A 27,880-nucleotide genomic window follows, 5' to 3' on the forward strand; every position below is an offset into this window, starting at 1 on the left:
AAACACCTGTTTTAGCATCTGCTGTGGCCCCACGCGGCCAAGGTGGTCAAGCCAACGCAGATGTGTTCCTCACACTGTTGATACTTTGTCACTCTGAAGATGGTCAAAAAGCAACGATTATGGAAATGTTTCACGTGCCTCACATGTTCTGCTTTGATGGTCCATGTCTCGGTACCAGAAAACAGAAGTGTTAAGTCCACAGCACGATATCCTGCCCGCTTGGTTGCTGGAGACAGATTGTGATTCTGAAATCTGGGCTTTTTCAAACATACAAAGACTCTTTCAGCTTAAGCAATGCGCTGCACCACTTCCTTTCTCAGCTCACTGCCATTTGTGATATTGCTTCCATGGTATGTGAAATCCTCAACGATTTCTATTGAGCCGTCTTCTTTCTGTGTCTGTGTGGCATCTTCACCTTCTGCATGTATGTTGTACTCCAAGGAACGCTCTTTCTTACACAGGTGCAGGACAAAGGTGTTGGGATCTAAATCTTATTTATTTCCTAAAAGCCAGTGATGTGGGAAAACTGTCAACATATTTGCATATGTGCTGCATGGATTACATCTGAGCATATATACTCCTTCATCCATGCCCTCTGTACTTGTGTGGAAAGCCTTCTCACAATTGAATATCTTTATTCTAAAATTGCTGAACAAGCTCAGATTTTATATCAATATCTAAACGTTGATATGTTTTATATGTGGCCGAATCAAAATTTACATCAGAACGGAATACAATGACAGTATTGTCTCTATAACATGTACAATTTATTAATGGGGATATCAAAGCATGTGTGTATGTGTGTGCTGAACGTTGAAGGTGCTGTAACTGATTTGGGCAGAGGATAAGATCTCAAGTACAGAGGTAGTTCACATATACATTACAGTGCCTATAGAAAGTCTACATCCCCTTTCAAAATTTTCATCTTTTTTTGTCTTATAGCCTGGAATTAAATTGCATTAAATCAGACTTTGTCCACCTTTATTTACACATCGTGACACACAACTTCCAAATGAAAAACATTCTTCAAATTTCAGAAAATTAATAAAAAATACAAAACTTGAATATCTTGGTTGCATAAGTGTCCACCCCCTTGATAAGTGTCCACCCCCCTTGAGTTAATACTTGGTGGATGCACCTTTGACAGCAATTACAGCTGTGAGTCTGTTGGGATAGGTCTCTACAAACTTTGCACACCTTGATTGAGCAATATTTGCCCATTCTTCTGCACAAAACTGTTCAAGCTCAGTCAAGTTGCATGGGGAGCATTGATGGACAGCAATCTTCAAGTCGTACCACAGATTTTCGATTGGATTTAGGTTGGGACTCTGACTGGACCACTCAAGGACATTTTACTTTTTGTTCTTAGCCACTCCAGTGTAGCTTTGGTTGTGTGCTTCGGGTCGTTGTCATGCTGAAAGATGAACTTCTGTCCCAATTTCAGCTTTCTTGCAGAGGGCAGCAGGTTTTCCTCTGGGATTGCTCCATCCATTTTCCATTCTGTCCTGACAAGTACCCCAGTCCCTGCTGATGAGAAACATCCCCATAACATGATGCTGCCACCACCATGCTTCACAGTAGGGATGGTGTTCTTTGGGTGATGTGCTGTGTTGGGTTTGCGCCAAGCGTCTCGTTTTGCATTTCAGTCAAAAAGTTCAGTTTTCAAAGCCTGACAATGACGTTTTTATGTGTGCTTATTTTTAATGGAGAAATCAAATAGGGAGGCCAGTGTGCACTTATTTTTCACATGCGTTTATATTCAAGCATACACTTCTTATCCAAATTCTACTGCATTCTAGTTTTGTATTTTCAATTTAATTTTCTGAAATTTGTAGAACTTGTTTTTCACTTGTAAATTGTGGGTTACAATGTGTAAATATAGGTGGAAAAAGCCTGATTTAATGCAATTTAATTCCAAGCTATAAGGCAAAAAAAGATGAAAATTTTCAAAGGTGGTGTGGACTTTCTGTTGGCACTGTAGATACTGCGTGGGATCAAGGTACTCAGAGTGGAGGAAGCATCATGAAGAGTGGTATGTTCACTGCTTCTTTGAAGGTTCACCCACCACGTACGCCCAAGTTGGTTGTTGGAAGGATTCCTGTCGTGTGCAGCCGGAATTGGAACAGCTGACTGTGCTCAGGTGTGAAATGAAGGTTGAGGAGCTGGAAGGATCTTCTGAGACTCTGCAGATAAAAATAGAGGATGTGAACTCCTTTGGTCTGGAAGAGGAGCAAAGTGATCAGCTGAATGGTGAGTTGTATTTTATTCATTACCTTTGATGGGATCTGTGATTGTTTAGCAATGGGGTTTTTTATGTTTTTTTTTGTACACAGTGTATGATAGAGGCTCATGGAAGACCGAGAGTACAATGGAAGAGAACAAAAAGTAAAAGGGGAAATAACAACAGCAGAGTAGAAGTGAGAGTGAGAAGAAGTGTGGTGAATGTTTGAGATGCTGTGACTGATTTGGGCAGAGTATAAGATCTCAAATACAGAGGTAGTTCACATGTAGGTACTGTGAGAGATTAAGGTACTCAGAGTGGAGGAAACATCATGAAGAATGGTATGTTCACTGCTTCTTTTAAGGTTCGCCCAGCACGGACACCCAAGTTGGTTGTTGGAAGGATTCCTATCGTGTGCAGCCGGAATCGCAACAGCTGACTGTGCTCGGGTGTGAAATGAAGGTTGAGGAGCTGGAAGGATCTGATATTCTGCAGATTAAAGTTGATGATGTGAACTTATTTGGTCTGGAAGAGAAGCAAAGCAACCAGCTGAATGGTGAGTTATATTGTTATGAATTTGGAAGCCTTGTGCACACAGACAGACAGCAGTCCCCGAGTTTAGTTATCTCAATAAGTATGTGTTTATAGTTAGGGTCCCCTGCCTGTGTCTCACGGGAATTACATGTTTGCGCTGCGAAGTTTCTTTATAGTTATTTTTTTTTCAACAAGTCTCCTTCACTTCACTTCGCACATCGACGCCATTGCCCACGTGCGTTCGACCACGTACGTGGGCAGGAATTTTCATTGCCTCTGCTCCGACTCCACCCCTTGTCCAGTCACGCACAGAGGGCGACTTTCCCACGAAACACCAGCCAATGAGGGTTGAGATGGCCACATTGGGTGACTTTCCCACGACACCCCGGCCAATGAGGGTTGAGATGGCCACAGAGGGCGACTTTCCCACGATACCCCGGCCAATGAGGGTGGAGACTGCCTCAGATGGCGATTTTCCCTGGACAAGAAAAATACAAAAGAACGCCAGGCTGGGGAGGTTGGTCGTCTTGGGGGTCGCGGTTCTTGGTGCTTGCTGGTTCGTCTGGTCCTGGGTCATCGTCGTCTCTGATCTTCTCCTTGGTCTTCTTTCATTGGTGCATGGCCGGTTGGAGAGCGCGGCCCCTGGTGCTTGGCGCTGCGTGAAAGCTGTGGGTTCGAGTCCCACTATGCTACCAGATCGTCGTACACCGCATGAGGCGGACAGGTGCACGTCAGACTCTGGCCTTCGGCTCGCCTTTCCTTCTAAGCTGGATGCCTCAATAAAGGCCGGCTGGCCCAGTTCTCTTGTGTGTGTGTGTGTGTGTGTGTGTGTGTGTGTGTGTGTGTGTGTGTGTGTGTGTGTGTGTGTGTGGCGCCAGTCCCTAAAGTGGAATTCTTTAAGTGCCTTGTACATACCTGCATTGCTTTAAGTCTGTTTAACTCTGCTCTCTGTGTCCCCCTCTCTTATAAAATAAACCCCCGTGTTAAATGCACCAGCTCGTTTTCTGTGCTTTATTTCATTGGCCTAGCATGGTGCGGTTTGAGAAGTAGGAAGGCCGTTCGTGCCGTAAATTGTTTATTTGGTCCGGTGCATCTTTGGTAGCTTCCGCTCGGTTATGCCAGATCCGAGTTGGTGACAGCGACTCGGTTCGGACAAAGTCGGTTGAGGGTGTGGTTTTCCCCGGTAGTTGGACGCCGTGAGTACTGAGGTAAATTGGAATTAGACAAGTGGACCCTACCTCACGCCGTCGAAATATTGGCGACCACGGTCCTCAAAGTAACCCGTGACCTTTCGGAGTTGTCCGAGAGTCACGACCTAAATTCCGGGTGTTCGGTGGGAAACGACTACACTGCTCCACCTAGTGGTCGTTTATTGCCATGACCCCCGGCCCACAACAATATGATCATAATAACTGTTGATGGGATCTGTGCTTGTTTCATGCCCAGTTTTTAGTTTTTTTGTGTGCATGATAGAGGCTCATGGAATAGAATACCAGAGTTGTGTCAAAGCCACCCCATGTTCGCCTGTTTATACATTTATTGTTTTTAAAAGACTCGTCTAATAATTAATGTTTTTATAAAGCATTCCAGTGCAGTCTGATCCAAATAATTTTAAAGCAATATATGTATTTGTCTATTGCAATCAGAAACAAGAGCGCAAGTGAGCACAATATACACCCGAACAAGAAGGTATACACAGAATTGTGCTAAGACATGGAAAACAGCATCCTGGTTGCCATGGCAACCACTTTAGATGACGAACGTATGTCACGAAACACCGTCTCCACAGTCTGTACCTATGTACAAATATGAAACGTGAAAGTTGAAAACTTTGGGAGTTAGAGTGCGGACAGGAACGGATGGAAAACAGCACCCTGGTTGCCATGGCAACCACTTTAGATGATGAACGTATGTCGTGACACACCGTCTCCACAGTCTGTACCTATGTACAAATATGAAACGTGAAAGTTGAAAACTTTGGGAGTTAGAGTGCGGACAGGAACGGATGGAAAACAGCATCCTGGTTGCCAGGGCAACCACTTTAGATGACAAGCGTATGTCACGACACACCGTCTCCACAGTCTGCACCTATCCACCAAATATGAAACGTGAAAGTTTAAAACTTTGGGAGTTAGATTGTGGACAGGAACTGATGGAAAATAGCATCATGGTTGCCATGGCAACCACTTTAGATGACGAATGTATGTCATGACACACCGTCTCCACAGTCTGTACCTATGTACCAAATGTGAAAGTTGAAAACTTTGGGAGTTAGAGTGCAGACAGGAACAGATGGAAAACAGAATCCTGGTTGCCATGGCAACCACTTTAGATGACGAATGTATGTCAGGACACACCATCTCCACAGTCTGTACCTATGTACAAATATGAAACGTGAAAGTTGAAAACTTTGGGAGTTAGAGTGCGGACAGGAACGGATGGAAAACAGCATCCTGGTTGCCATGGCAACCACTTTAGATGACGAATGTATGTCACGACAACGTCTCCACAGTCTGTACCTATGTACCAAATATGAAAGTTGAAAACTTTGGGAGTTAGAGTGCAGACAGGAACTGATGGAAAATAGAATCCTGGTTTCCATGGCAACCACTTTAGATGACGAACGTATGTCGCGACACACCGTCTCCACAGTCTGTACCTATTTACCAAATATGAAACGTGAAAGTTGAAAACTTTGGGAGTTAGAGTGCGGACAGGAACGGATGGAAAACAGAATCCTGGTTGCCATGGCAACCACTTTAGATGATGAACGTATGTCGTGACACACCGTCTCCACAGTCTGTACCTATGTACAAATATGAAACGTGAAAGTTCAAAACTTTGGGAGTTAGAGTGCGGACAGGAACGGACGGACGAAAAGACACAGACAGACAGACGGACGGAGGACACATAATACACCCCGACATATATGTGTGTGTATGTATATGTATACATATATGTATGTATATATATATATATATATATATATATATATATATATATATATATATATATATATATATATATATATATCGGGCGAATAAAAAATAGTGTGGTAGATAAAAACATTAGAAAGGAAAAAATAACTTGCACCAAAAATTTAAACATTTTCACGCTCACACTCTCGTTCACGCTCACGCCGGAGGTATCGCTATAGCTCTCTGTTGTTCGAACAGGCGAGCTAAAAATGGAAAGGGGAAACAACAACAATAACAGCAGACTAGAAGTGAGATGAAGGGGGAGGGGAGAAGGATACATGGGGGTGAACAAGCTGCACACAAGTTGAATGAAACACAAGAAGAAGAGTTAGGGGAAAGTGGGTATGAAACAGAAAAGTAACAAATCACCAACAAAGATCATGTTTGGATGTGGAATGATTTGAGATGCTGGCGAACAGCTGTCTTGAACATCTGGAGGGGAGAATGAGAGTGAAGAAAATGTGAAAGTTGTTTCCACAGGCCGAAAAAAATGGAGGAATGGAGGCAAACAGTGATTTTGGAATTGGGAGTTTCACCAGAAGAGGGCTGCTGGTGGACATATTTAGTGCAGAAACCTGGGGTGGGGACAAAGCATGGAAAGAACAGACGAAAAGGAGACAGGACAAGAAAGAGACACCACTGTTCTGTCTGGAATGTCACCGTGATTGGCCCATTGACTTGGCTTCATCATAGGAGATTCCATTCACCTTGAGGCCTTGTTTTAGACAGCGTGAAGCCGAGTGCGATGTGAGGCAGGGGTGCCAGCTCATCGGAGAGAGTAGTGCTCCGTCATGCTTCTGATGAAAGCCTTATTGCTTGATAAGAGTTCAGCAGTATTAAGGAAGGACTTTGCACAATGGAGGATGCCTAATCTGGCTTTGGAAGCCAACGCAGAAATGTGGTTTCCCTCAGAGAGATCATGGCTGATACTGAGACCCAAAAGTTTCAGTGACTGATAAGGATTGTTAAGAAAGGAGATGGTAGGGTTTGCCAGATGGTCCTTTTGGACAGAGAGAGTGTGAGTGTGAGATTTGTCAGAATTGAAAGACATATTCCAAGTGTTTGAGAAGCTTGTGATTCTATCAAGGTCTTAAGAGAGTGAAGAGGCTGCTTCCTGTCTCAGAAGAATGAGAGATGTCACAGCAGAGGGTAGAGTCAACAGCAAAGGGATAAAGAGGATTTTATGGCTCAAGAGATGGCCCTGAACTCATGTGTCACATTGTGGGACTCCATCCATTGTTGGGAGAGAAAAAGCAGCTTGTTCATGATAGAGTGACAGTCCAGTCCTTCACAACAATTGATCATCAACACATGATTTTTACAAACCCAACCCTGAGCTTTTCTCCACTTGCTGTCTCTTTTGATCCTTTCCATTGCCCTCATCATACAGTCACATGTTTTGGCTTTGGTCTCTTCATTCCATTCCCTGCATTTGTCCACATGTTAACCTGCCACACTCAGTCATTTCGTTTTCCAAGAGGGTTGACTTTCAAGACAAAAAAAAAATCAAACAGATAGTTGTAATTGTTTGTGATTGTCCAATCAATGCGGGTTGGAGAGAAAACTTTCTCTATTTTGGGTTCTTTACATTTTTCTTGCCCTCTCAATTTTGTTGGTTGTGATTTTGGGTGGTGGTGAAATTCCCACTGAAGTTGTGGTCTGATGAGCATCTTGCAACATCGAGACAGTTTGTTCTGAACCTAATGCTTTCATATCGTAATGCTTTGACACAACACCATTCCCGTGTGGGGAAATGTTTTATTTTCTCTTTTCAAGGAAGAACTCAAATCGATGATTTTTATACAATATTTATTGAGCTATTTTAACAATATGGAATGTGGCACAATACTGCCTCCATTTAATAAAAGTTACTTTTTCCAGATTTATTTGTGAAAGTGGAAGTGAAAACCGACCATGACATTGATGTCCACCTGGATCGACCAGAACCAAATGACTCTGAAGATTCTTTCTTCAAGAGACATCCGAATGAAGGTTTCTGTCAATGCCGATACATTTTGATTCGGACATTTTGATGATGTACTCTGGTGTGAAGAAGAAAAAAACCCGACGTTTTGATTTAATTGCTTTTCAAAATATCTATGATGATGATGGTCGATCAGTTTCTTAAACATCCATTATCCCTTTCACAATTCAGGGAAATATTTTAACCAACAATAATATACCTTTTTTATCCTGTTATCCTGAATTTAAATGATAGTAAATTCTGATTGAGCTCTAATTTCACACTTTTTATCGATTTATTTTGGATGTTTAAAATGATCGGCTTGTGGAATAGTGAGGTGACCGAGAGAAAAAGGAAACAAATTGACAATAGGGCAGTGAGGCAACAGTTAGTGAAAAGGAAGAGGAAGAGGAGAGAAGATGGAGGGAACAATAATCTGATCATAACAGGGTTTGGTGGGTTGTGGTTAATGTGTCTCAAACGCAAGACCATAACATCTTAAGCTGGCCTCCTTTATCAATAAACCAACAACAGGCTTATAATGATAATGGTACATAATGGTAATGATAATAATGACAGTGAAAATGATAATGGTACAAAATGATGACAATGACAATTATAATGGTGCATAACGTCAATGATAATGGTACACAATGATAATGATGTTATAATAATGATAACGGTACATAATGAAAATGAAAATGATCATCACAATGACAATATTAATGGGGCGTAATGTTCATGATAATAGGACATCATGATCATCATAATGACAATTGTCGATCATGAGAATAGTGCATAATAATCATGACAAAAAATAACACTGATGATGGTCCATCATGATAATGGCCCATAATGGTAATAATAATGATGATAATGGCATTTGTAATCATGATAATGATAATGGTCCATAATGACAATGATGATTGTTCATGATATGATAATGATGATTATGATTCCAGTCGATGGTCATGTTGATATTGCTAATAATACTGATGATGACAATAATGAAATATGGCTTAAGACCCTGGAGACATCATTACAATGGTACCCGATAATGGTATGTGAGTACATCTATTAATTACATACTATTGGAACGTGAGTATGTCGCTTAAATACGTACTATTGGAACGTTGCTATGTCCATTGATTACGTACTATTTAAACGTGGCTACGTCTATTATTTATGTACGCTTGAAGCATGCCTTTTGACCTTTGTACCCTTCAGACACCAGAAATTTTTAAGAATCTGCCAATGCCTTAAATCCCTTCAAAACCTTCAGACCATTAAACCCCATTAGGTTCTTGAGACCTTTTACAAACCTTTCGACCTTCAGTCAGACCTTTTAATTCCCTTTTCCTGGCCAAAATGAGTCCTGATGAGGGACTGCAATGTGATTTTTCTTTGTAGTGAGTACCCAACGCACGTGAAGCAAAATGCGGGATTTAGCAATTGGTTTCTGTCCGTCTGTCCATTTGTCTTATCAGTTTATGATCGAGGAGCAAGTTATTTAAATCAAATGTTGTATTTTGAACACGAATCGGAACATGAATAGTAAGACAAGTCTTTCATTTTCATGGAGGTACTTCGGCTTTGAATTCATCTGATCGCACATGTGCAAAGAGGAGGAAGAGAATATTTTTACTCTGCCTGCCTGGCAGTCAAACAAATTGAAAATCATTCCAAACACATAAAACTTACTCTCTTTTTCGGACGTCATAAAGGACATATTTATTGAAAGGACAATTTCTGTAAGGCTCACTTGGCTGCATCTGGATGGGTTTGAGGGTTGTGGAGTGGCGGCTGAAACACGAATCCTATCCAGGTTCCTCCTGATGACTCCATCTTTGCTCTTTTCTTCTTCGGGTTCCTTCTTAGTCTTCTGTTTGATCATATAACGTGTTGGATAGGGTGATGTGAAGGATTCTGGGTAAAATGGCAGTAAAACCTGGAATTTATTTTTGTGACTTTTACAATCATTATCCCCCCCCCCCTCCCAACCTCCCCTCCTGTTGGACTGAGTCTGAAAAGGGGGTTGATGGATTTGGTCTCGATTTTCGTGTCCTTGCATGCGTGTGTGCATCCGCAGCCATATATTGGACATGTCTGGACCCATTTTATTCTAACTTGGCACAAAGCCAACGCATGAGGGTAAACATATACATGCCATTTTTTTTCGACATCAGATCAAACATGGCCAACTGGCAGCCATTTTAGTTGTAAAAAATATACTCCGTATCGAACACGTGCAAATCCATTTCTCAGACATGTATTTACCGATGTTGTTCAAACTTGGCACCCAGATAAGGAATGATGGCTGACATATGTACGTCATTTTCTTTTCAAGATCAGATCCAAGATGGCCGACTGGTGGCCATTTTGTTACTTAAATGTCTCCCCAACCATTTCTCAGACATGCATGATCCGATTTTGTTCAAACTTGTCACAAGCACAGTACATAATGGTAAACACGTGCCCCTCACTTTATTTTGTGATCTCCTCAAAGATGGTCAACTCGTAGACTGGCGGCCATTTTAGTTGTACATAAATATGGTCTCGCCCTTTAACTCCACACAATAAAATTATTAAAACAATCGGGGCAATGACATTTTAGGTCTTTTTGACTTGTTGGGGTACCAAGCCTACAAGGCTGGGTAACCTATTGTTTTTCTTCTGTTTACGATTATATTTCTTCCTCCAGCAATATGTGGGTTTTTTCGCTTTAAATTTCATTTTCTCGGCAACCTAAGTCCGATCGACACCAAATTTTCATAACAGTATGTATCTTTTTGGATACCATACTTAATTGATAATTATTACGTCACAGGTCACGTGTTATGGGCACCACCTTTGAAAAACCGAAAAAACTTTGGAACTCTGTGTCTCCGAAACCGACAATGGAAAAAATAAAAAACTTGGCACACAGCAAGAACTCTCCACGGGGAAGCAGTGTGATTTTTCGTGAAATCATCGGTGAAGTGGTATCCTGGTGACATTTCGACACTTAGAACGCTGCATCAGAAAAATTTGAAATTTCTTGAGCATCATCCAAAAAACTCACCGTTTTTGCGGCCATTTTACACTGATGAGCAGGGGTTAGCTTTTTGCGGGTTCCATGCAACCATGGTTCCCTTCTTGAGGCAATGTTTTATGGCCGGATGCCCTTCCTGACGCCAACCCTGGTCACCTCTTATGAGACACAGGGATATGGTGCACCTATTCTTACCGGGGCGTACACCGAGACCATTGCACTGGTACTCATTTCGCCAGCCTCGGAAGGATGACAGGCTGAGTCAACCCCCTGGTGTTAATTCAGTGGCCAACGGGGCTCGATCTCAGGGCCCCAAGGATCCCAAGCCACCACCCTAACCACGAGGTCAACACCAGGCTTACACAACTCACCATATCAAAAAATACATCATGATGTCACAGGTCACGTGATTTTGCAGCCATATTGTTTTGAAAAGAGAAATTTAATAAATCTTCTCCAGAACGGCTGAAAATATTGAGGCGAAACTTTACACACACATTCCCCAAGACATCCTTTTACATTTTCTCATACGAGCCTCGATAATGTATTAAAAAAAAACAAAATTTGTTCATTTTTAATTTATCGGTCACATGGTTTGGCGGCCATATTGAATTTATTTACCCAAAACCTTCAAACATATCCTTCACCAGAACGTCTGGTCTGGTTAAGGGGAAACTTCACACACATATTTTCCAAGGTAAGTGGATGTGTGTGTTTTTAATGAATAATTGATAGGTCACATTGTTTGGTCGCCATATTGAATTGAAGAAAATATTAAATAACGTTTTCTCTGGAACCACTTACCCTATCGAAGCGAAACTTTGCCGTTATCATCGAACGCCATGGCTGCATGCACGGTAAAAATTATGATGTTACAAGTCACATGGTTTGGCAGCCATCTTGCATTGAAAAACGCATCTTATCCAATTAACACGAAATTTGAAAGCATGATCCACGACCCCATTAGACTCAGAATATCAACTTATGATGTCATAGGTCGCGTGGTTTGTCAGCCATATTGGATTGAAAATTAAAATACAGTAATCCCCCGTTTCTCGCGGGGGGTTACATTCCAAATCTCCCCGCGCTAAGTGAAAATCCGCGAAGAATGGACCCCTCCTCAAAAAATCGACTCGTCTGGTCTGGTCGGTTTGGGAGTGATCGGGTTTGAGGTGCCTGAGATCCCCTCGTCTGGTCTGGTCGGTTTGGATGGATGGATGGATGAGCAGTGCTCATCCAATGGCTGCAAACCTTTTTCCTTCCCGAGCATATCGAGCACCTTAACCTTCTCCTGGAGCGTCAGACCTTCCTCTGGCGCCTCGGTTCCTTTCCAGAAGCCTTAGAAGGTGCAGGGCGTTTGGGCGGCTTCGTAGGGCTTGGAGAAGTTCACAAGCGAAACTTTGTCTCGTGCGTTGTGTGACTGGTCGAGCACCACACATTATAATTTATTGCTTAAATAATTTATATTTTATATATTATTACTGCGATGTACCGGGGGAATCCGCAGAAAAAATTAGTTACGTTCCAAGGGAAAACCCGCGATGAACCGGGAGCACGATAGGTGAACCACGATAAAGTGGGGGTTGACTGTATATAAATCTTCTTCTCCGAATCGGCTGAACATATTGAGAGGAAACTTTACATTTACACACATGTTCCTCCAGACATGCTTGAGTAAGTTTGTTAATTTCTAATTGATAGGTCACATGGTTTGGCTGCCATATTGAATTTACCCGAAAACTCTCAAAAATCTTCTCCGGAACAACTGGTCAGATCGAGGGGAACCTTCACAAACATATTCTCCCAGAATAGGGGATATAAGTTTATGAATAAATAATTGCTTGGTCACATGGTTTGGCATCCATATTGAAAAAAACACACCTTATCCGATTAACACGAAACTTAACAGGCGTGATCCACGACCCCATTTCAGGTGGAATGTAAGTTTATGATATCATAGGTCACGTGGTTCATCAGCCATATTGGATTGAAAATTAATATATTAAAAAGTATTCTTCTCTGAAACAGCTGAACAGATCGAGGTGAAACGTTACAGGGATGACCGACTATCCATGATGAAAAAAAGTTCCCACCTTTTTGATGTGGGTCACATGGTTTGGCAGCCATATTGGATTGAAGGAAAATATTAAATAATGTTTACTCTGGAACTGCTGCATCAATCAATGTGAAACTTCAAAATTATGATCTACCACACATGGGGACTGTACCTTTTTAAATGTCAACCCGACCGGCCACAAGGTTTGGCAGTCAGAATTATTGAATTATTTGAATCTGAGAACTTTTCAAAAAAAAATTTTTCCCAGAAAGCTCACTTGGCTGCGCCTGCATGCATTTGAGGGTACAGGAGTAGCAACTCAATTGATACCGATGATGGCCCCCGGAAAAATGGTCATTATTATTTACATAATAAATGGATGGAACGTGGCCTGTTCCTCAGTGCATAAGTTGTGAATCCCACGTCACAGAAAAATGTGTAGGGCCTCATTAGATTCAGGGTAATCCCGCTTTACCCTATGCACTGATGGTGTCCACATACTTTGTGTTCAAGTTGTATAAACACCAATGCAATTTAAAACGACTATGTATTCAGGAAAAAGGGATAATTGCTTACGTAATAAATAGATTGAATGCGGTGTGTGACTCGGTTCATAACTCATCAATCCCGCATCATGCAGAGACTTATGGGAGGCTTCGTGTTACTCGGTGGAGTTCCAGTTTGCTCTGTTTACCCATTGTGACATTTCCCGCAGATTTATTACTTGGCGTTTAGGAAATCGAAATGACAATTCAAGTGACACCAACAATGTCCCCAGGAAAAAGGGCGAACTGCTTATGTCATGAATAGATTGAACACTTCGTGTTACTCAGTCCGTAACTCGTCAGTCGCATGTTGTATCAAAGTAGGGTAGTATCGTAGCCAGAGATCTTGGTACCCGGTCATCACTTCCAGCAGTTATAAAGTGGCAGTTCTACTATTATTTACATTGAATTATATACTTGTACACTGCAGAACACAATTTGCCTTCTTAATACTTCCAAGAACCTCCAGTTCTGCATAACTTGGACCAGTGGTGTGCACGGGTGGTGCATAAGGTTGCTTCAATCACGTTCAGCCTCCATATTTTTTTGAATAATCTTTAAAATCATTATTTCATTCAAATTGAAGGATAGACTTGAACACTACGTGGGATATCGTTTTCTCTGAACTCTCCCATTGACTTTTGCAGTTTGTTTCACATGCATTTGTAAATGCTGTCAATTTGCAGGAATACGATTTATCACTGATAATTATTTACCGCAAACAATGAATATCATAAGGAATACCCAAACTTTAGCATAGCACTGTATATTTTCAGCAATAATTTTTTTTTTAACTTTTCTGCAATAGAACAAACACATATGTACATATTTGCGTGCGTTTGTCAGAATGATATTACGAGAATTGTGCAGAATTTTATTGTTTTTTTTTTTTACAGGTCATGTGATGTTGTATTTACAGGTCGATCCATTGAATCTACAACGAAGACTGCACCTACTTTTATGAACGGCTCAGACACGCGCCTGCAGGACTTGCCATCTGAAACAAACAATAGGAATTTTAAGGAACAGGCCAAACTGAATAATAAACTGTTTGCAGAGAATAATTTTCACAACATTCACAAAAGAAAGAAGACTGAGCATCAAAACAAATACAAAACTTGTGGAAAATCATTCAATCAGTCATCCAACCTTAAAACGCATGTAACAATTCACAATGGAGAATGCCCACACAAATGTACAGTTTGTGGAAAATCTTTTAATCGGTCATCCACCCTTAAATCACACATGAGAATTCACAATGGAGAACGCCCATACAAATGTACACTTTGTGGAAAATATTTTACTCATTCATCCACCCTTAAAACACACGTGAAAATTCACAATGGAGAACGCCCGTACAAATGTACAGTTTGTGGAAAATCTTTTAATCGGTCATCCACTCTGAAAACACACATGAGAATTCACAATGGTGAACGCCCGTACAAATGCACAGTTTGTGAAAAATCCTTCATTCATTCATCCAGCTTTAAAATACACCTGATAATTCACAATGGAGATCGACCATACAAATGCACAAGCTGTGGAAAATCTTTTAATCATTCATCCACCCTTAAAAAGCACATGAGAATTCACAGTGGAGAATGCCCATACAAATGCTCAACATGTGGAAAATCTTTTAATCAATCATCCACCCTTAAATCACACGTGCTAATTCACAATGGAGATCGCCCATACCAATGTACAATTTGTGAAAAATCCTTCATTCATTCATGCAGCTTTAAAATACACATGAGAATTCACAATGAAGAACGACCATACAAATGTACAATTTGTGCAAAATCTTTTAATCAGTCAACTCACCTAAAATCACATGTGAGAACACATAATGGTGAATGCCCATACAAATGTACAGTTTGTGGAAAATCTTTTAATCGGTCATCTACGCTGAAATCACACATGACAATTCACAATGGAGAATGCCCATACAAATGCACAGTTTGTGGAAAATCTTTCAATCAGTCCTGTCACCTAAAATCACACGTGACAATTCACAGTGGAGAACGCCCATACAAATGCACAGTTTGTGGAAAATCTTTCAATCAGTCATGTCACCTAAAATCACATGTGAGAATTCACAGTGGTGAATGCCCATATAAGTGCACAATTTGTGGGAAATCTTTTAATCGGTCATCCAAACTGAAAACGCACATGACAATTCATAATGGAGAACGCCCATACAAATGCACAATTTGTGGAAAATCTTTCATTCAGTCATCCACCCTGAAACGACACATGATAATTCACAATGGTGAGTGCCCGTACAAATGCGCAATTTGTGTAAAATCTTTTAATCGATCATCCACCCTGAAAACACACATGGCAATTCACAGTGGTGAGCGCCCATACAAATGCTCAAGTTGTGGAAAATCTTATATTTGGTCATCCAACCTTAAAACGCACATGAGAATTCACAATGGTGAAAGCCCATACAAATGCTCAATTTGTGGAAAATCTTGTGTTAAGTCATCTGACCTCAAACGACATGTGAGAATTCACGATGGTGAATGCCCAGAGAAATGCTAAAGTTGTGGGAAATCTTGTAATCAGTCAACCAACCATGGAATATACATGATAATACACAACACACAATGTCCACACAAATCACAGTTTGTAGAGAATCTTTCAATCAATCATCTCACCTGAATATGCACATGGAAATTTACAATGGAGATCAAGGAGATGACAAACAAAGAGAAATAGAGAATGCCCATTCAAATGCAAAATTTGTGAAAACCCTTCATTAAATCATATCAGCCCATGAAACACATTTTTTGTTTTGTTTTTTAATCCGTAGTCGAGGCTCATGGAAGAGCTCGTATTTATGCAGTTTTTGGATTGGAATACAGCAGGACAAAAAGGTCCACTTGAGAGAGGGGGAAACACCAACAGCAGAGTTTAAGTCCAAGATAGAGGTAGGCTTGGACAAACAATGGGTGTAGGGAGGGACGAGAGGCATTGGGATGAATAAGGTGAACAATATCGATGCAGAAGGAAAATCAAAGGAGGGAAAACTGTAAATTTGGAAGGATGAGGGATTGGATAAAGAGGATATTCCAGTCAGAGTGATAATTTATGAAGATCTGGAATAGGCTGGGCCGAGAACACAATTTGTAGAAAAAGACTTTATTCTGTCATACCACCTGAAAATGCACTTGAGAAGTCACACTCGACTATGTCCACACCGATGCACAATTCACACAAGATTTTTCACTCGATCATCATGCCTTAAAACACAGTACCACATGACACGTTGGGTGATTGCATTACCCATTGGGTGATCGTTTACCCCCCCCCCCTTACAGTGATGTGCACATGCACAACCACACACACACACACACACACACCAAAGCATTTTAATTGTGAGTAAACTTGTACATGCAATTCTGTAAAAATTTTATTGTAAACTCAACTGCCATCTCCCTCTCTGAAAGTCGCTCTCCCAAAAGCCTTAACCCCTCCACCCAACCAAAAGGCATCAATCCCCTCCCCACTTCAATCCATCACCCCCCCCACAACTCTTCAACCCCTCCCCTTCCAAATCTGTCCCATTTTTACTCCCCATCCTCCCACTCATCGAAGCAAAACAGGCATTCCCACATCGAAACAGCTGCATATTTAATGCCTCCTTTTCCCCTATGAGATATTGTTGTGGGAACGGGTGTCGGCGGCGAGTATGACCGCTAGGTGGAGTAGTAGAGTCGGCTCCACCGAACACCCGGAATGTAGATTGTGCTTCTTGGAGAACTCCGAAAGGCACGTGTCCCTCCAGAACCGTGAATTGCCAATAATTCGACCGCGTGGAATAGGGTTAATTGCCAATCTTCAATATACCTAAAAACCCACGCGGCAAAGCTACCGGGGAATTCACACCCTCAGCAGGCCTTGAGCGAAATGAGCCGTTACCGTGCTCGAACCGTGCGTAACCCGAGCGGATGGTTACCAAGACCCATCGGTCCAAATACACAATTTACCATTTCCCAACACGCACCATGCTAAGCCAATGAAAGAAGCACAGAAACGAGCTGGTACATTCAACAATAGGGGTATTTATTTTACAATAAATCGGGGAGGGGAAGCACACAAAGAGCAGAGTTATCACGACTGTAAGAAATGCAATGTACAATGAGCAAAGAAAGCACTTACACAGTTGTTACTTATAGACGGGGCCCAAGGACACACACACGCACACACAAATTCCCAGAAAGAGATGGACCTCGTCAGCTCGGAGGGAAGACGGACTGAGGGGAGAGAAGCTCGCTTGGACCTGTCGACCTCGTGTGGTTCTCGACGATCTTGGGGTAACGGGACTCGAACCTGCAACACGAGGCCGCTCCAAGCACCAGGTATGGAGGGTAGCGTCGGGCGTTGGCACGCTCCTCCGGCTCGCAGGCAGGCGACATGAGATGATCTCCCGAGTCGAGATGGTCGACCACCCGCAGCACTGCACCAGATGAGATGCCTCGGATCCGCGCGATGCAGTCGCCCGCAGACCTAGACAGAGAAGCGCACTCGAGCAGACTGGACGCGCACTCGAGCAGACTTGAGGCAATCATTCGTTGCTTCTTCTCCCTTCCCGGGCATGGTTCTCTCCTCCTTGGCCTGCTCCCATTGGGTGGATGGCGTGTCGCAGCTCCACCTTCTTGCCAAGGACTGCCCCGACTCAGGTCTGCTCGTTGCCCATTGGGCGGAAAACGACGCATACCCTTATTTGGCACGCAGCTGAAGCGAAACGCTTTGTGACCATATATGGTGCGAAATCCACACCGAAATGCACGCCGCCTGAGGCATGGAATTCCAGACACGCCCGCATGCCGGCGAGCGTGCGTAGAATGCTGAGAGTAGAGTGTTGTTGTTGTTGTTGTAGGTGATGTAAAAATCCTATCTATAAAATAATCCACAGCGCACGTACACTTAATTCCCATTAGACACAGGGGACGGGACCCTAACTAGAAACACATACTTACCCGATACAACTGATCTATAGGACTTGGCTGTTGTGTGTAGTAAGCTTCCAAATTCATAACAATATTACTGATGACACAGAAACCCATCAACTCCCAATTTTTAGAGGAAATAGTTCGAAAAAACGGCAAGAACCTCTGTAACCTCCGTGGTATAATCGTTCCTTGACAGAATGTCACATAGTTATTTGGGCAGTTTATAAACAACATAACTATCTTTACAAGGACTGTAAGGCCTATCGGCTCAAAATCCTTTTAATTTTCACTTCAGTCATTTCACACTGAAGGGAAAACTGACAGGGAAGGCATGGCAATTGTGAATCTGACGTCTTTGACTTCGTATCAATAACATGGCGGCCGTAATGTAGATATTGTGGGTGGAGTCAGGCGAACTGTCCAAACAATGGGTAGAACCCTGCCATATGCACAGATGGATGCATGACTACTTTTGGAGAACATACATGAAAAGTAATCATGGTGAGTTCTCAGACAATTGCACAAATTGTGGAAAATCCTTCAAGCAATCAGCACATCTTGATACACACAGGAATCAGTTGTATCAAAAGGGAGGCTTTGACGCAGTAATGTTTACCATTTCTCAAAGTCGCAATATTTGCTCACTTACGCTCAATGAAATTTCTCCTTTTCAAACTGGTACACATTACTTCGTCATAGCCCTCCCTTTTGACACGACTCCCCCTGCCGGGGGCTGGACTTCGCCCCCATTCATATGATCATTTCTTTAATCAAATTGAGTACTCATGCAGAGATACTATAAATATTTATGTTTTATTTTCAGAAATAACTTAATTTATTCATTCATTAAAAATAATGTTGCGATAGCCCGTGAAAACCCCCAACCCCATTATTTATTAATAATTATACTTTAAACCCATTAGGTAATGTATTTATTCCATCACTCATGATATGTCTTGTGTCATCAAATGCTGTTAGAGCTTTCTTACCAACAGTCTCTAAGAACATTTCGTGTTTATTATTCCCAATAAGATTCATCTCTCCATCAACATCCTCTCTCTTCCATATTCATTCAAGGTAATGTTGAAAGTTCATGGTCTCTTTTAATACACTCTGCTCAATAAAGATACTTAAAGGTCTGAAGGTGAAATGAAATGACAAACCTTTCTTAATGCTCTTGTCTGAGCATATTTTGGAACCACTCATGTGCATTCAACTTATATAGAGAGTCAATGAGTATTTATGATCTATTTTATAAAATTGTTCTGCAGCACTCATCTGTTATAAATTATTTTCCATGCTCGATCCTTTTTTCTCAAACACGGACACATTCTGACAGTTGCACTAGGTGCGGCTGCAAAACAGAAAAACAGAACAATGGGTAAGCAAGCCTGGGAAAAATTCCAACTTGAGAAATGCATTTTTTCACTTCCTCGAACATGTCATATAATTGAGGCAATCTAAATAATTATATCGAACGAAGATAAACGATAATTTGCTTCGTGATCCAACGGACATGGACCATCGTTCATCCGATAAAGAATATGACTCATCACAACATTGGTAAGTTTTATTCACTATTAAACTGCTAATGTAAACCTGTATCGTGCCTGCATGAAATTGGTTTTCAATTTGATTGTGTATGATTAAATATATAACTAATTATTTATTTTCCCTCTTTTTACAGCATTTCAAACTCACTCGACGATGAGGTGAATTGGCATGCAAATGCTCTTTTGAAGGAATGCAGGCTCTGAAAGATGTCCTGACAGAAATCCAGTTCATTTGTCAAGCATTTCACAATGACCTCATTTTATGCATGACGAACATGCCTCCGAGACCTTCGACACCACAAAATTTACATAATGTTTTCATGTTGAGGTATTCCATGTAATAAAATACAATGAAGTTGAATTTCAATGTTCTTTAAGATTCACTGGCAAGGTATTTACACATAATAAAATACAATTATGTTAAATGAGACTGCCTGTGTTTCCTGCTTTTGCAGTGTTAATCAAGAAGAAAGTGCAGATGTGTTGCCGCTTGGTCCAAACAGTCATCAGAGGCTACCCCAGGTAATTAATTATTCATCTCTCTGATTGAAGCTAATACATGAGAGTTCGGATTTATTTATTTATTGACAACACGATATACTCCGACACCTCCTTCGGTATTCGCAGGTGTGTCATGTAGTATTTATACCTCCTTAAGTATCCACAAGTGTGTCATATATTAATACGTGTGTGTCTTAACAGGAAAGAAACACTCAGATGATTCAAGACCCCTCACTCTCTCACTCAAACAAACATTATATCATAAAATCTGTTGCAGATATTTCAATATGTAATACATTGTATGTTTTAAGTATTAATTATATATGCTTTGCTTGCAATTATTTAATTCTTAATTACAAAAAAAAGATAAAGGAGGTGTAAAAAGAGGGGAGGGGGGTAGGTGCACTCCCGCAATGACCCACCACACCCCTTCATCCCACCCCTCCCCTCACCGTGTGTGTGTGGGGAAGGGTGGGGTGGGATGAAGGGTTGTGGTGGGTCAAAGGTGGAGGTGCACAAGGGGAGGGGAAAGGATGGGATGGGAAGAATGGGTGTGGCTTCTGAGCACGTGGCTTGTGTGGGTGGAGACAAAGAAAAGGGTGGAGCAATTTTTAATTAAATAAACACCTTGTGTTTGGGGAACTAATAAATTAATCATTGTATGATTGATGTGGATATGATGGATGCGAGTGTGGCTTGGGGGTATGGTTGTGGCTTGCATGGGCATGGTTTGTGTCGGTGAAGTCAAAAAGGGGTGGGGTCCAAAAAGGGGTGGATTCAATTCTTGAATTTTTTTTTCAATTTATTATCATTGTCTTTTGCAATTCCTTTGAGTAAAATGAACCTAAAATCTCTTCTTTTAAATAATATAATTTGTAACTCAAAGGAACTGTATTATTACATCAACGATTTTAAAAAATTCATTTGTCCATCACTTTCTTTCACCTTTTTCAAAATGAGATTTCCACCTGTATATTCTTACTATATCACCATCTTTGAAATCTGGCTTTCTGAGATTAATCTCTTTTTCATATTCTAATTTTGCAAATGTTTCTGATGGCTTGGATTTTGTTGAGGTATAAAATCATATCGGCTTTTAAATGCAACCATATCCAAAATGGGTTCTTTATTACCATTGCTTTCACACCTTTTGGTAAGACTTGTATGCTTCAGCATAATCATGTTTTTTCCCAATCAATTTGCAATCTATCTCGTGGATAAAATGTTCCATCCAGAGAAACGCAAAGTTTTTTTTCACCTTAGCATTATCACTCCATGCATTATTCTTATCAGTGGCAGTATCTCCATCTGGTTTCTTAACAATGAGCCACAGACATCGGGGTTTTCCTTCCAGAACACCCAAATTCCATGTGCAAGTGGTTTGGTTCAGTTTGATGTGTTGACATCTTCTTTTATGGTATGATACATTTCGTGGTTTCTTTGAGTTAAGTATTCCATTCAACATCTCTTCTGTTTTAAGATGAGGAGTAGATCACGAATATACCAACTAATTTCATCAATAACAAATTTATTCTGAGCACCAAAATCATGAGCAATGCCAAAAAGCAATCTATATTCATTATCATTCCTTTGCAGTTTAAAACGAATTTTAAGTCCAGATAGAACTTTATCATAATCACAAAATCCAAATATCCCTTTAAGAGGAAGTGCCACGGTAAAACTCTTACCTGCTTTTGTATCATCATTATACATTGCTTTTCTTTGACTATAATTGCGGTCTGCGTTTGTTCCCGTTGTCATATCAGGAATAAATCCTTCGACAACACACGCATGCTGTCACTAAATGAATATAGTGTAAATTTCATCATTTCAGATGTTGCAGAGACATAATCAACCGCTTCAACTTCTTGTATTGCAATATGCAAACAAACACTATCAAACATTTTCCAGAAGAAATCATTTACGAGTGTAGCGTTTGTGTTATTCCCAGCCTTAGTGAATGTAAATTTACACAAAAAGAAACTTTCCACCAGCTTCAAATAAGTTCGTTGATTATTTCAAAACTTTTTGTTCCATTTGTATTCCAGTCTGTTCCTGTTATAGCATTTACCTTGAAGTAGTTTTCTTTTTTAGTCGAGTTTGAGATGATAATGGAATCATCCAAATCATAGATACTATCAATTGCTTCCATACTTGTATTTATTAAGGAAAAAAAACATATGTTAAAACTTTTGAAACCCTGATCCATGTGTTTGAATTATTTTCTGTAGTTCTTGGGGAGACAACTGAGTTTTGCCTTTCATAAATTATTTTATTGCATGCAATTTATGGGATTCTTTTTGGGCATCTTTTATACTTTTTATGGCACCCGCTACATTTCCCACAGCAGAAGCAGTTGAACCAATTAGGTCTTTATGTTTAAGAATAGTTGATTCTATACCCATTAGAGTATCAATTATCCCATCATCTCTTTTTCGAAATTGATGTCCTCGTTGTCTCTTAGGTTTATAGTATCCTCTACCAAGATTCATACCTTCACCCTTATTGTATGGGGAAAGGAACATCCCATCGTCTGTAATAATTTTGTATTTCCAAAATCGTGTTTCCTCACAATAACCATGGAATTTATTTCTTGGAAAACTTCACGTAGGTAAATTCTGATAGATATAATTTCTCCATTAAAATAAATTAAGCAATTATCTTTGTCAGTTATCCTAAAATTTACTCTGTATATGGTTTTTTTTAGACATGGGTAGATGGTCCAGATTTTTTTGGTTCCATATTGAATTTATGACGAATTGGGGTTGAGTATGCACTGAATGAAAATGTTGTATTAATTCTTATTCCATCATTATAAGCTCCTTCACTCAAATCACAGTGAAATATTACCGAATTTATGCCTGAGGATATTTTAGTTACATTATCACTGTAAAACGTCCCATTAGTTTCAATCTTTTTTGAGGAGAAACCCAATAACTTTCTAAATGAATTATCAATTGTGAAATCAACCTTGTAGTTATTTTTAAGTTTCATCCTTGGTTTTGAAGTATGTTTTTGAATATCTATAACAATATTTTTTTGGTTCATCACCCTGTTCTTTCAAAAGGCGAGCAATTTCAGAAGATATTTGAGAAATCTTGTAAGCTCCGGGTGAAACTGTTATAGTTTTGTCACTGCTTCCCGGATTATAACTAAACTTATCATTTTTCTGTGATATTAAACAAGGTATTATAAGTTTCCATGGACAATAAAGATGCCTTGTATTCTTTTGTTGTGTCAAATTGTCGTGGGTATGGGAACAAAGATGTGTGATCACTCATTGTGAAATTAAAACTAATGATTGTGCTTCTCATTTATAAGTTTTAAAAAGGCTGTATATATTTATTATAAATCTCTTTTTTATTTTCTGAAACACCATACTTGTTAAATAGTCTTGAAAAGAAGATAACACAAATCAATTTTCTTCCAACATTCAGCGGCAGTAATTCCACCATTATCTTATCTATAAATATATATATATACTTCTTTATTGTCTTTCAACAATAAAAAAAGAATTCATTAGCATCTGCAATTGATGATATTTTTCAGTTTCATCATGACAGAGAATTTAACTCATTTAACATGGGATAAAAAATTTTTGTATTGACATTTATTAATTATTGTCATGTTCATGAACTGGTCTAAAATGGCTGATGCTTCATTAAAACAATTGTTATTTCCAGCCTTCTTACTACCAAACAACAATTACAGTCTATTAACTTATTGTGATGGATCATTTGGAAGAAAACTAACACCTGAACCAAGCCTACTTAAAGCCTCAATAATGTGTTTCTCCTTTTCATTCGTCTTTCCTTACTTGGCAACAGAAACTCCATAATCAAGCGAGTTAGTAAATCAATATGTACTCCATCGTCCTCATTTTTTATGTCCAATGGTTTATCAAAATACTTTGTTTCACCCCTCACAGTTGAACCTTGTCTTCCATCTTTTGTAAGAAGAAACATTATTCTCGGAGTGAATTTATCCGGTTTCGAACAGAACTCAAGAACCTGAATTCATCATTCAATATCAACCCCTTTTCTTGAACAAGATGGAATATTGCTGGTTGTTCTGTTGGAATGAGACCTGTTATGGTTTTTTAATCTATTGAATATTCATTGTTTTGGAGAGCATTCACAACATAATCAGGGGGTTGATTTATCTCTTCCATTTGTTGAAATAATCCTTCATCATCATATTCTAATTCTCCTATATCTTCCAGTTCTTCATCCGTCATTTTACGAAAATGTTTTATCATTTGAAGTTTTTGGGGTGTATTCCATCATAAGAATTGTTGACAATTGTTGGGGAGTTTTTCTTAAAACTAGGTTAAAAAGTTTCTCTTGTTTTCTTTCAAACGCTTTGTCACCCGTTACTTTCTGTCTGCGTTTCCTCTTTATGTCTTCCTTTTGTTTTACAATTTTTGAAACCATCCCTTGATGTTCCTTAAATCTTGTTGCTCATTCTTTCGCATCCATATATTTATTGGAAAATATCATTGAATGAATTGTAAAGGTCAAGAGGGAAATTTTCCTTTTCTTCATCATTAAGGTAGATGTGTTCAAATAAATTATTTTCTTCAAATATTTCGTCAAATTATTTCTTAGAATTAATACGAGTTGTAATTTCTTCTTCACTAATACTTATATCTCTACTTTTCATACGTTTGCATTGAGTTTCTTCATCAACATCAAAACCGAATGATAAAATCTTAATTCCATTACCACTCAGAAGTTTAATAATTTGTCTGATTCCTTCTGGATTAGTTTCTAATAACCCAAGACCACCACATATTAGGTTATTTAACTCACTCTTACAATGTGAATATTTTGTTGTTCCAAGAGAGACGTCCTCAAATATTTGACTTTCGTTCCTCAATCGCATATGTTCCTCGATTGAAATGTAATAATAAGCTTTACCTTCTACTTCTGGTCGCATTACTCTGGTTGTAGAGACAATACATATCACAGGGTGTGTTTTTCAAAAAAACACTTGTAATGTTTTCATTTTCAGGAACTTCGATTAATGAAAGTTTTTTCCAGATACAGATTTACCCACAAGATTGATAATAACAACTCTTATTTATGTTTGTGATTGTTTATAAAATAAAAAATATATCCCTCAGTTTCTCATCTTGTTTCACAACAATGTATATATATTTTCCAGCCGTGTGTTTCGTATCATCCTCAAATTCTTTTTTACCACACAACGTAGAACAATTGTCTCTTCAATTTTTTTAAATATACGTTGAATTTAACTTGAATAAAATAAAAGTATTCGCATTATTCCTTATCGAGTGACGAGGGAGTTGAAAGTATGATTGACTAAGATAAATACAATTACAATAAGAATGCCTCCCTCTTGTGTAATAACTCTCCACAACTGTTTGGTTTCTCTCATGAACACAATCATCAAAGATAACGAGATTCTTTTTTGATTTATCCAAATCTTGGGGTGAAGGTATATCATCCATCTTATCACGAAGAATACAAGTTATAGGTTTTGATTTATTTTTCCATTTCTGTGTATCACAAAATAGTTGAATTATATCTTCAATGTTATAATCGTGTCGTTTGTTTTGAAGTTAAAAAAAAAACAATTATGTCTTCTTTTTGAAGACCTGCATTAAAACCTTGTGAGAGTAGTTGATACTCAGGTTGAAAACTTGACTTTGGAAAAATTATTATATTATCAAAATCTAAAAAGTTTGGAGGAAGGAGCATCTTCAAAAGCAGGCACGTTTTTCCACATCTGCTTGAATCAACTATGAGGCATCTTAATGAATGTGGAAGATTTTTATGATTGTTAAATTTGATCTTATTTTACCAAATGGGTAAAAAATAATTCATTTATATATTTAGAATATAAATTATATAATTTTTATTGGCTTTTTTTAGAAACTCAATGTTTTTTCTGAGTTCAGGTTTAATTTCAAGATAATCCATTATTTTATTGATACAATATCTTGTGTTGATATTTCCCTGAAAATGGCAATCGTTAATAATATACATCAATCCATGAAACATTACCATCATTTGTTCAGTCTCTTCTCTTGGAAGAAAAGGTGTATTATCACCCTCGTACTTAACAATATTTTCTCTTGTTAATCTTGTAAAGTAATTCATTTTTGGTGTAAATTTGAAAGTTATGTTCCTTTTTATATTTTTTATTTTCATTAATTAGAAGACAATCACAGAATATACATTGTTTATGGGCTTTCTTACTCTGTGTTTATTACCACTCGATCACATGCAGGAAGATTCTCAAATTTGTCAAACGGAAAATCAGGGAATTCAAGAGATCCAAGATCTAGTATACCATTCATATTGATGCTGGCCAGGGGTTCGGGTGAGAAGACCACTAGGTGGGGGAAGTGATGTCGATTCCTACCAGACTCCCCGGAATTGTTGGCCATCGCGCACGGATAATTCCGTGACGCGGCGGGTCGCTTAACTGACCGTGGACGCCAATAACTCAACCGCGTGACCTCGGGTCCTCCCGTCTATGGGTTAATCGGGTTACCTAATTAATCACGTGGTTTAATTACCGGGGAAACACACCCTCGGTACGCCTTGTCTGAACCAGATCACCCTACTGGATCACTTTACCGGTTCAGATGCAGCCGAGCGACACTGCCAAGGTTGTTCCAGCTGAAAGGAACGGATCGTTGGGAATAAAGTCCCGGCAAAGCTCGGATTCACACCATACTAGCTCAATGGAAGAAAAAACAAAGATGAGCTGGGAACATTCCTAATAATTATTATTTAATTACAAGCAGGCGAGGAAAGATATGTGGTACGATAAAGATTTATTGGGGTGTGTTGTGCAGAGAAAGGGGAGAGAGGTGTGGTGCAGCAATTGAACAGGCAACTTACAAAAGGGGAGACAGAGCAGACTCGACGCGAAAACAATAACAATGACAAGCCGGAAGGCGGCGATGGGTCGCCGAGCAAGGAAACTATAAGATATAGAGCAAAATGGATGTCATATAGTGGATAGGGAATCACCTTATGATTATGCATTTCAAATCTCATCCAGTTCCATCTACTGATAACTGCTCGGTATCCATTTGAATGAAAAGTACCGAAAATGTGGTTTGAAATCGGAAATCCCCAAAGTTCGAGGGGGTGCTGTGGGTGAACAAAGATCTAAATCGAAAATCCGGCTCGATTGTTTGTGCACAATGTATTCCAGACGATGAGTGTGAATTTTCATGACCATCCGACCATAACCCAAGGAAGAGTAACATTTGGCGCGAAGGCACCTCCAGCTTTCGCATTTTTTCGATTTTTGCACTAATTGACCTTTGACCCCTGACCTAAGCCAAATCGGTCAATATGTCCTGAGGCAAAGTTGTAGTACTCATTGAGTACCATGAATCTGGAAAGTTTCATTCGTATCGATGCACTCACCTGGTCGCTAGGGGACCTTCAATTTCCGCGCATACCATAATTGTAGGGGGCGCTGCGGGTAAAGTATTCCATTTATCACAAAACCGGAATATATTTGATAGAGCATCACCTGTAGATCATTCGTGCCA

The 27,880-nt window shown here is 39.7% G+C and overlaps 1 protein-coding gene and 2 long non-coding RNA genes across 4 annotated transcripts in view; 2 read left to right on the forward strand and 1 right to left on the reverse strand.

Annotated features, from left to right (window-relative positions):
• LOC147009420 (uncharacterized) overlaps positions 1 to 16,112 on the forward strand; it is a 20,692-nt gene extending 4,580 nt beyond the window's left edge. Inside the window, exons 3-6 of the mRNA XM_085861817.1 lie at positions 1,982 to 2,250; positions 2,586 to 2,777; positions 7,615 to 7,725; positions 14,248 to 16,112. Of these exons, the coding sequence (XP_085717943.1) occupies positions 1,982 to 2,250; positions 2,586 to 2,777; positions 7,615 to 7,725; positions 14,248 to 15,872 (2,197 nt within the window). The 3' untranslated portion in view covers positions 15,873 to 16,112. The remainder of the gene's footprint in view (positions 1 to 1,981; positions 2,251 to 2,585; positions 2,778 to 7,614; positions 7,726 to 14,247) is intronic.
• A 3,319-nt stretch (positions 16,113 to 19,431) lies between these two features.
• LOC147009421 (uncharacterized) overlaps positions 19,432 to 27,880 on the reverse strand; it is a 32,912-nt gene continuing 24,463 nt past the window's right edge. The window contains exon 3 of the long non-coding RNA XR_015052887.1: positions 19,432 to 19,640. This is a non-coding gene — a long non-coding RNA (uncharacterized LOC147009421). The remainder of the gene's footprint in view (positions 19,641 to 27,880) is intronic.
• On the forward strand, positions 19,630 to 26,845 carry LOC147009422 (uncharacterized). 2 transcript variants are annotated; one of them, XR_015052875.1, is made up of 4 exons: positions 19,630 to 20,167; positions 20,295 to 20,361; positions 20,542 to 21,757; positions 24,269 to 26,845. It is a non-coding gene; the product is annotated as an uncharacterized LOC147009422 (long non-coding RNA). The 2 variants fall into 2 exon arrangements; XR_015052874.1 differs by lacking the exon at positions 24,269 to 26,845 and having other exon boundaries at positions 20,542 to 24,262.

This window comes from Eptatretus burgeri, chromosome 17 (assembly GCF_056783735.1).
Source record: "Eptatretus burgeri isolate ZD-2024b chromosome 17, Ebu_testis_v1, whole genome shotgun sequence".
NCBI lineage: Eukaryota > Metazoa > Chordata > Myxini > Myxiniformes > Myxinidae > Eptatretus > Eptatretus burgeri.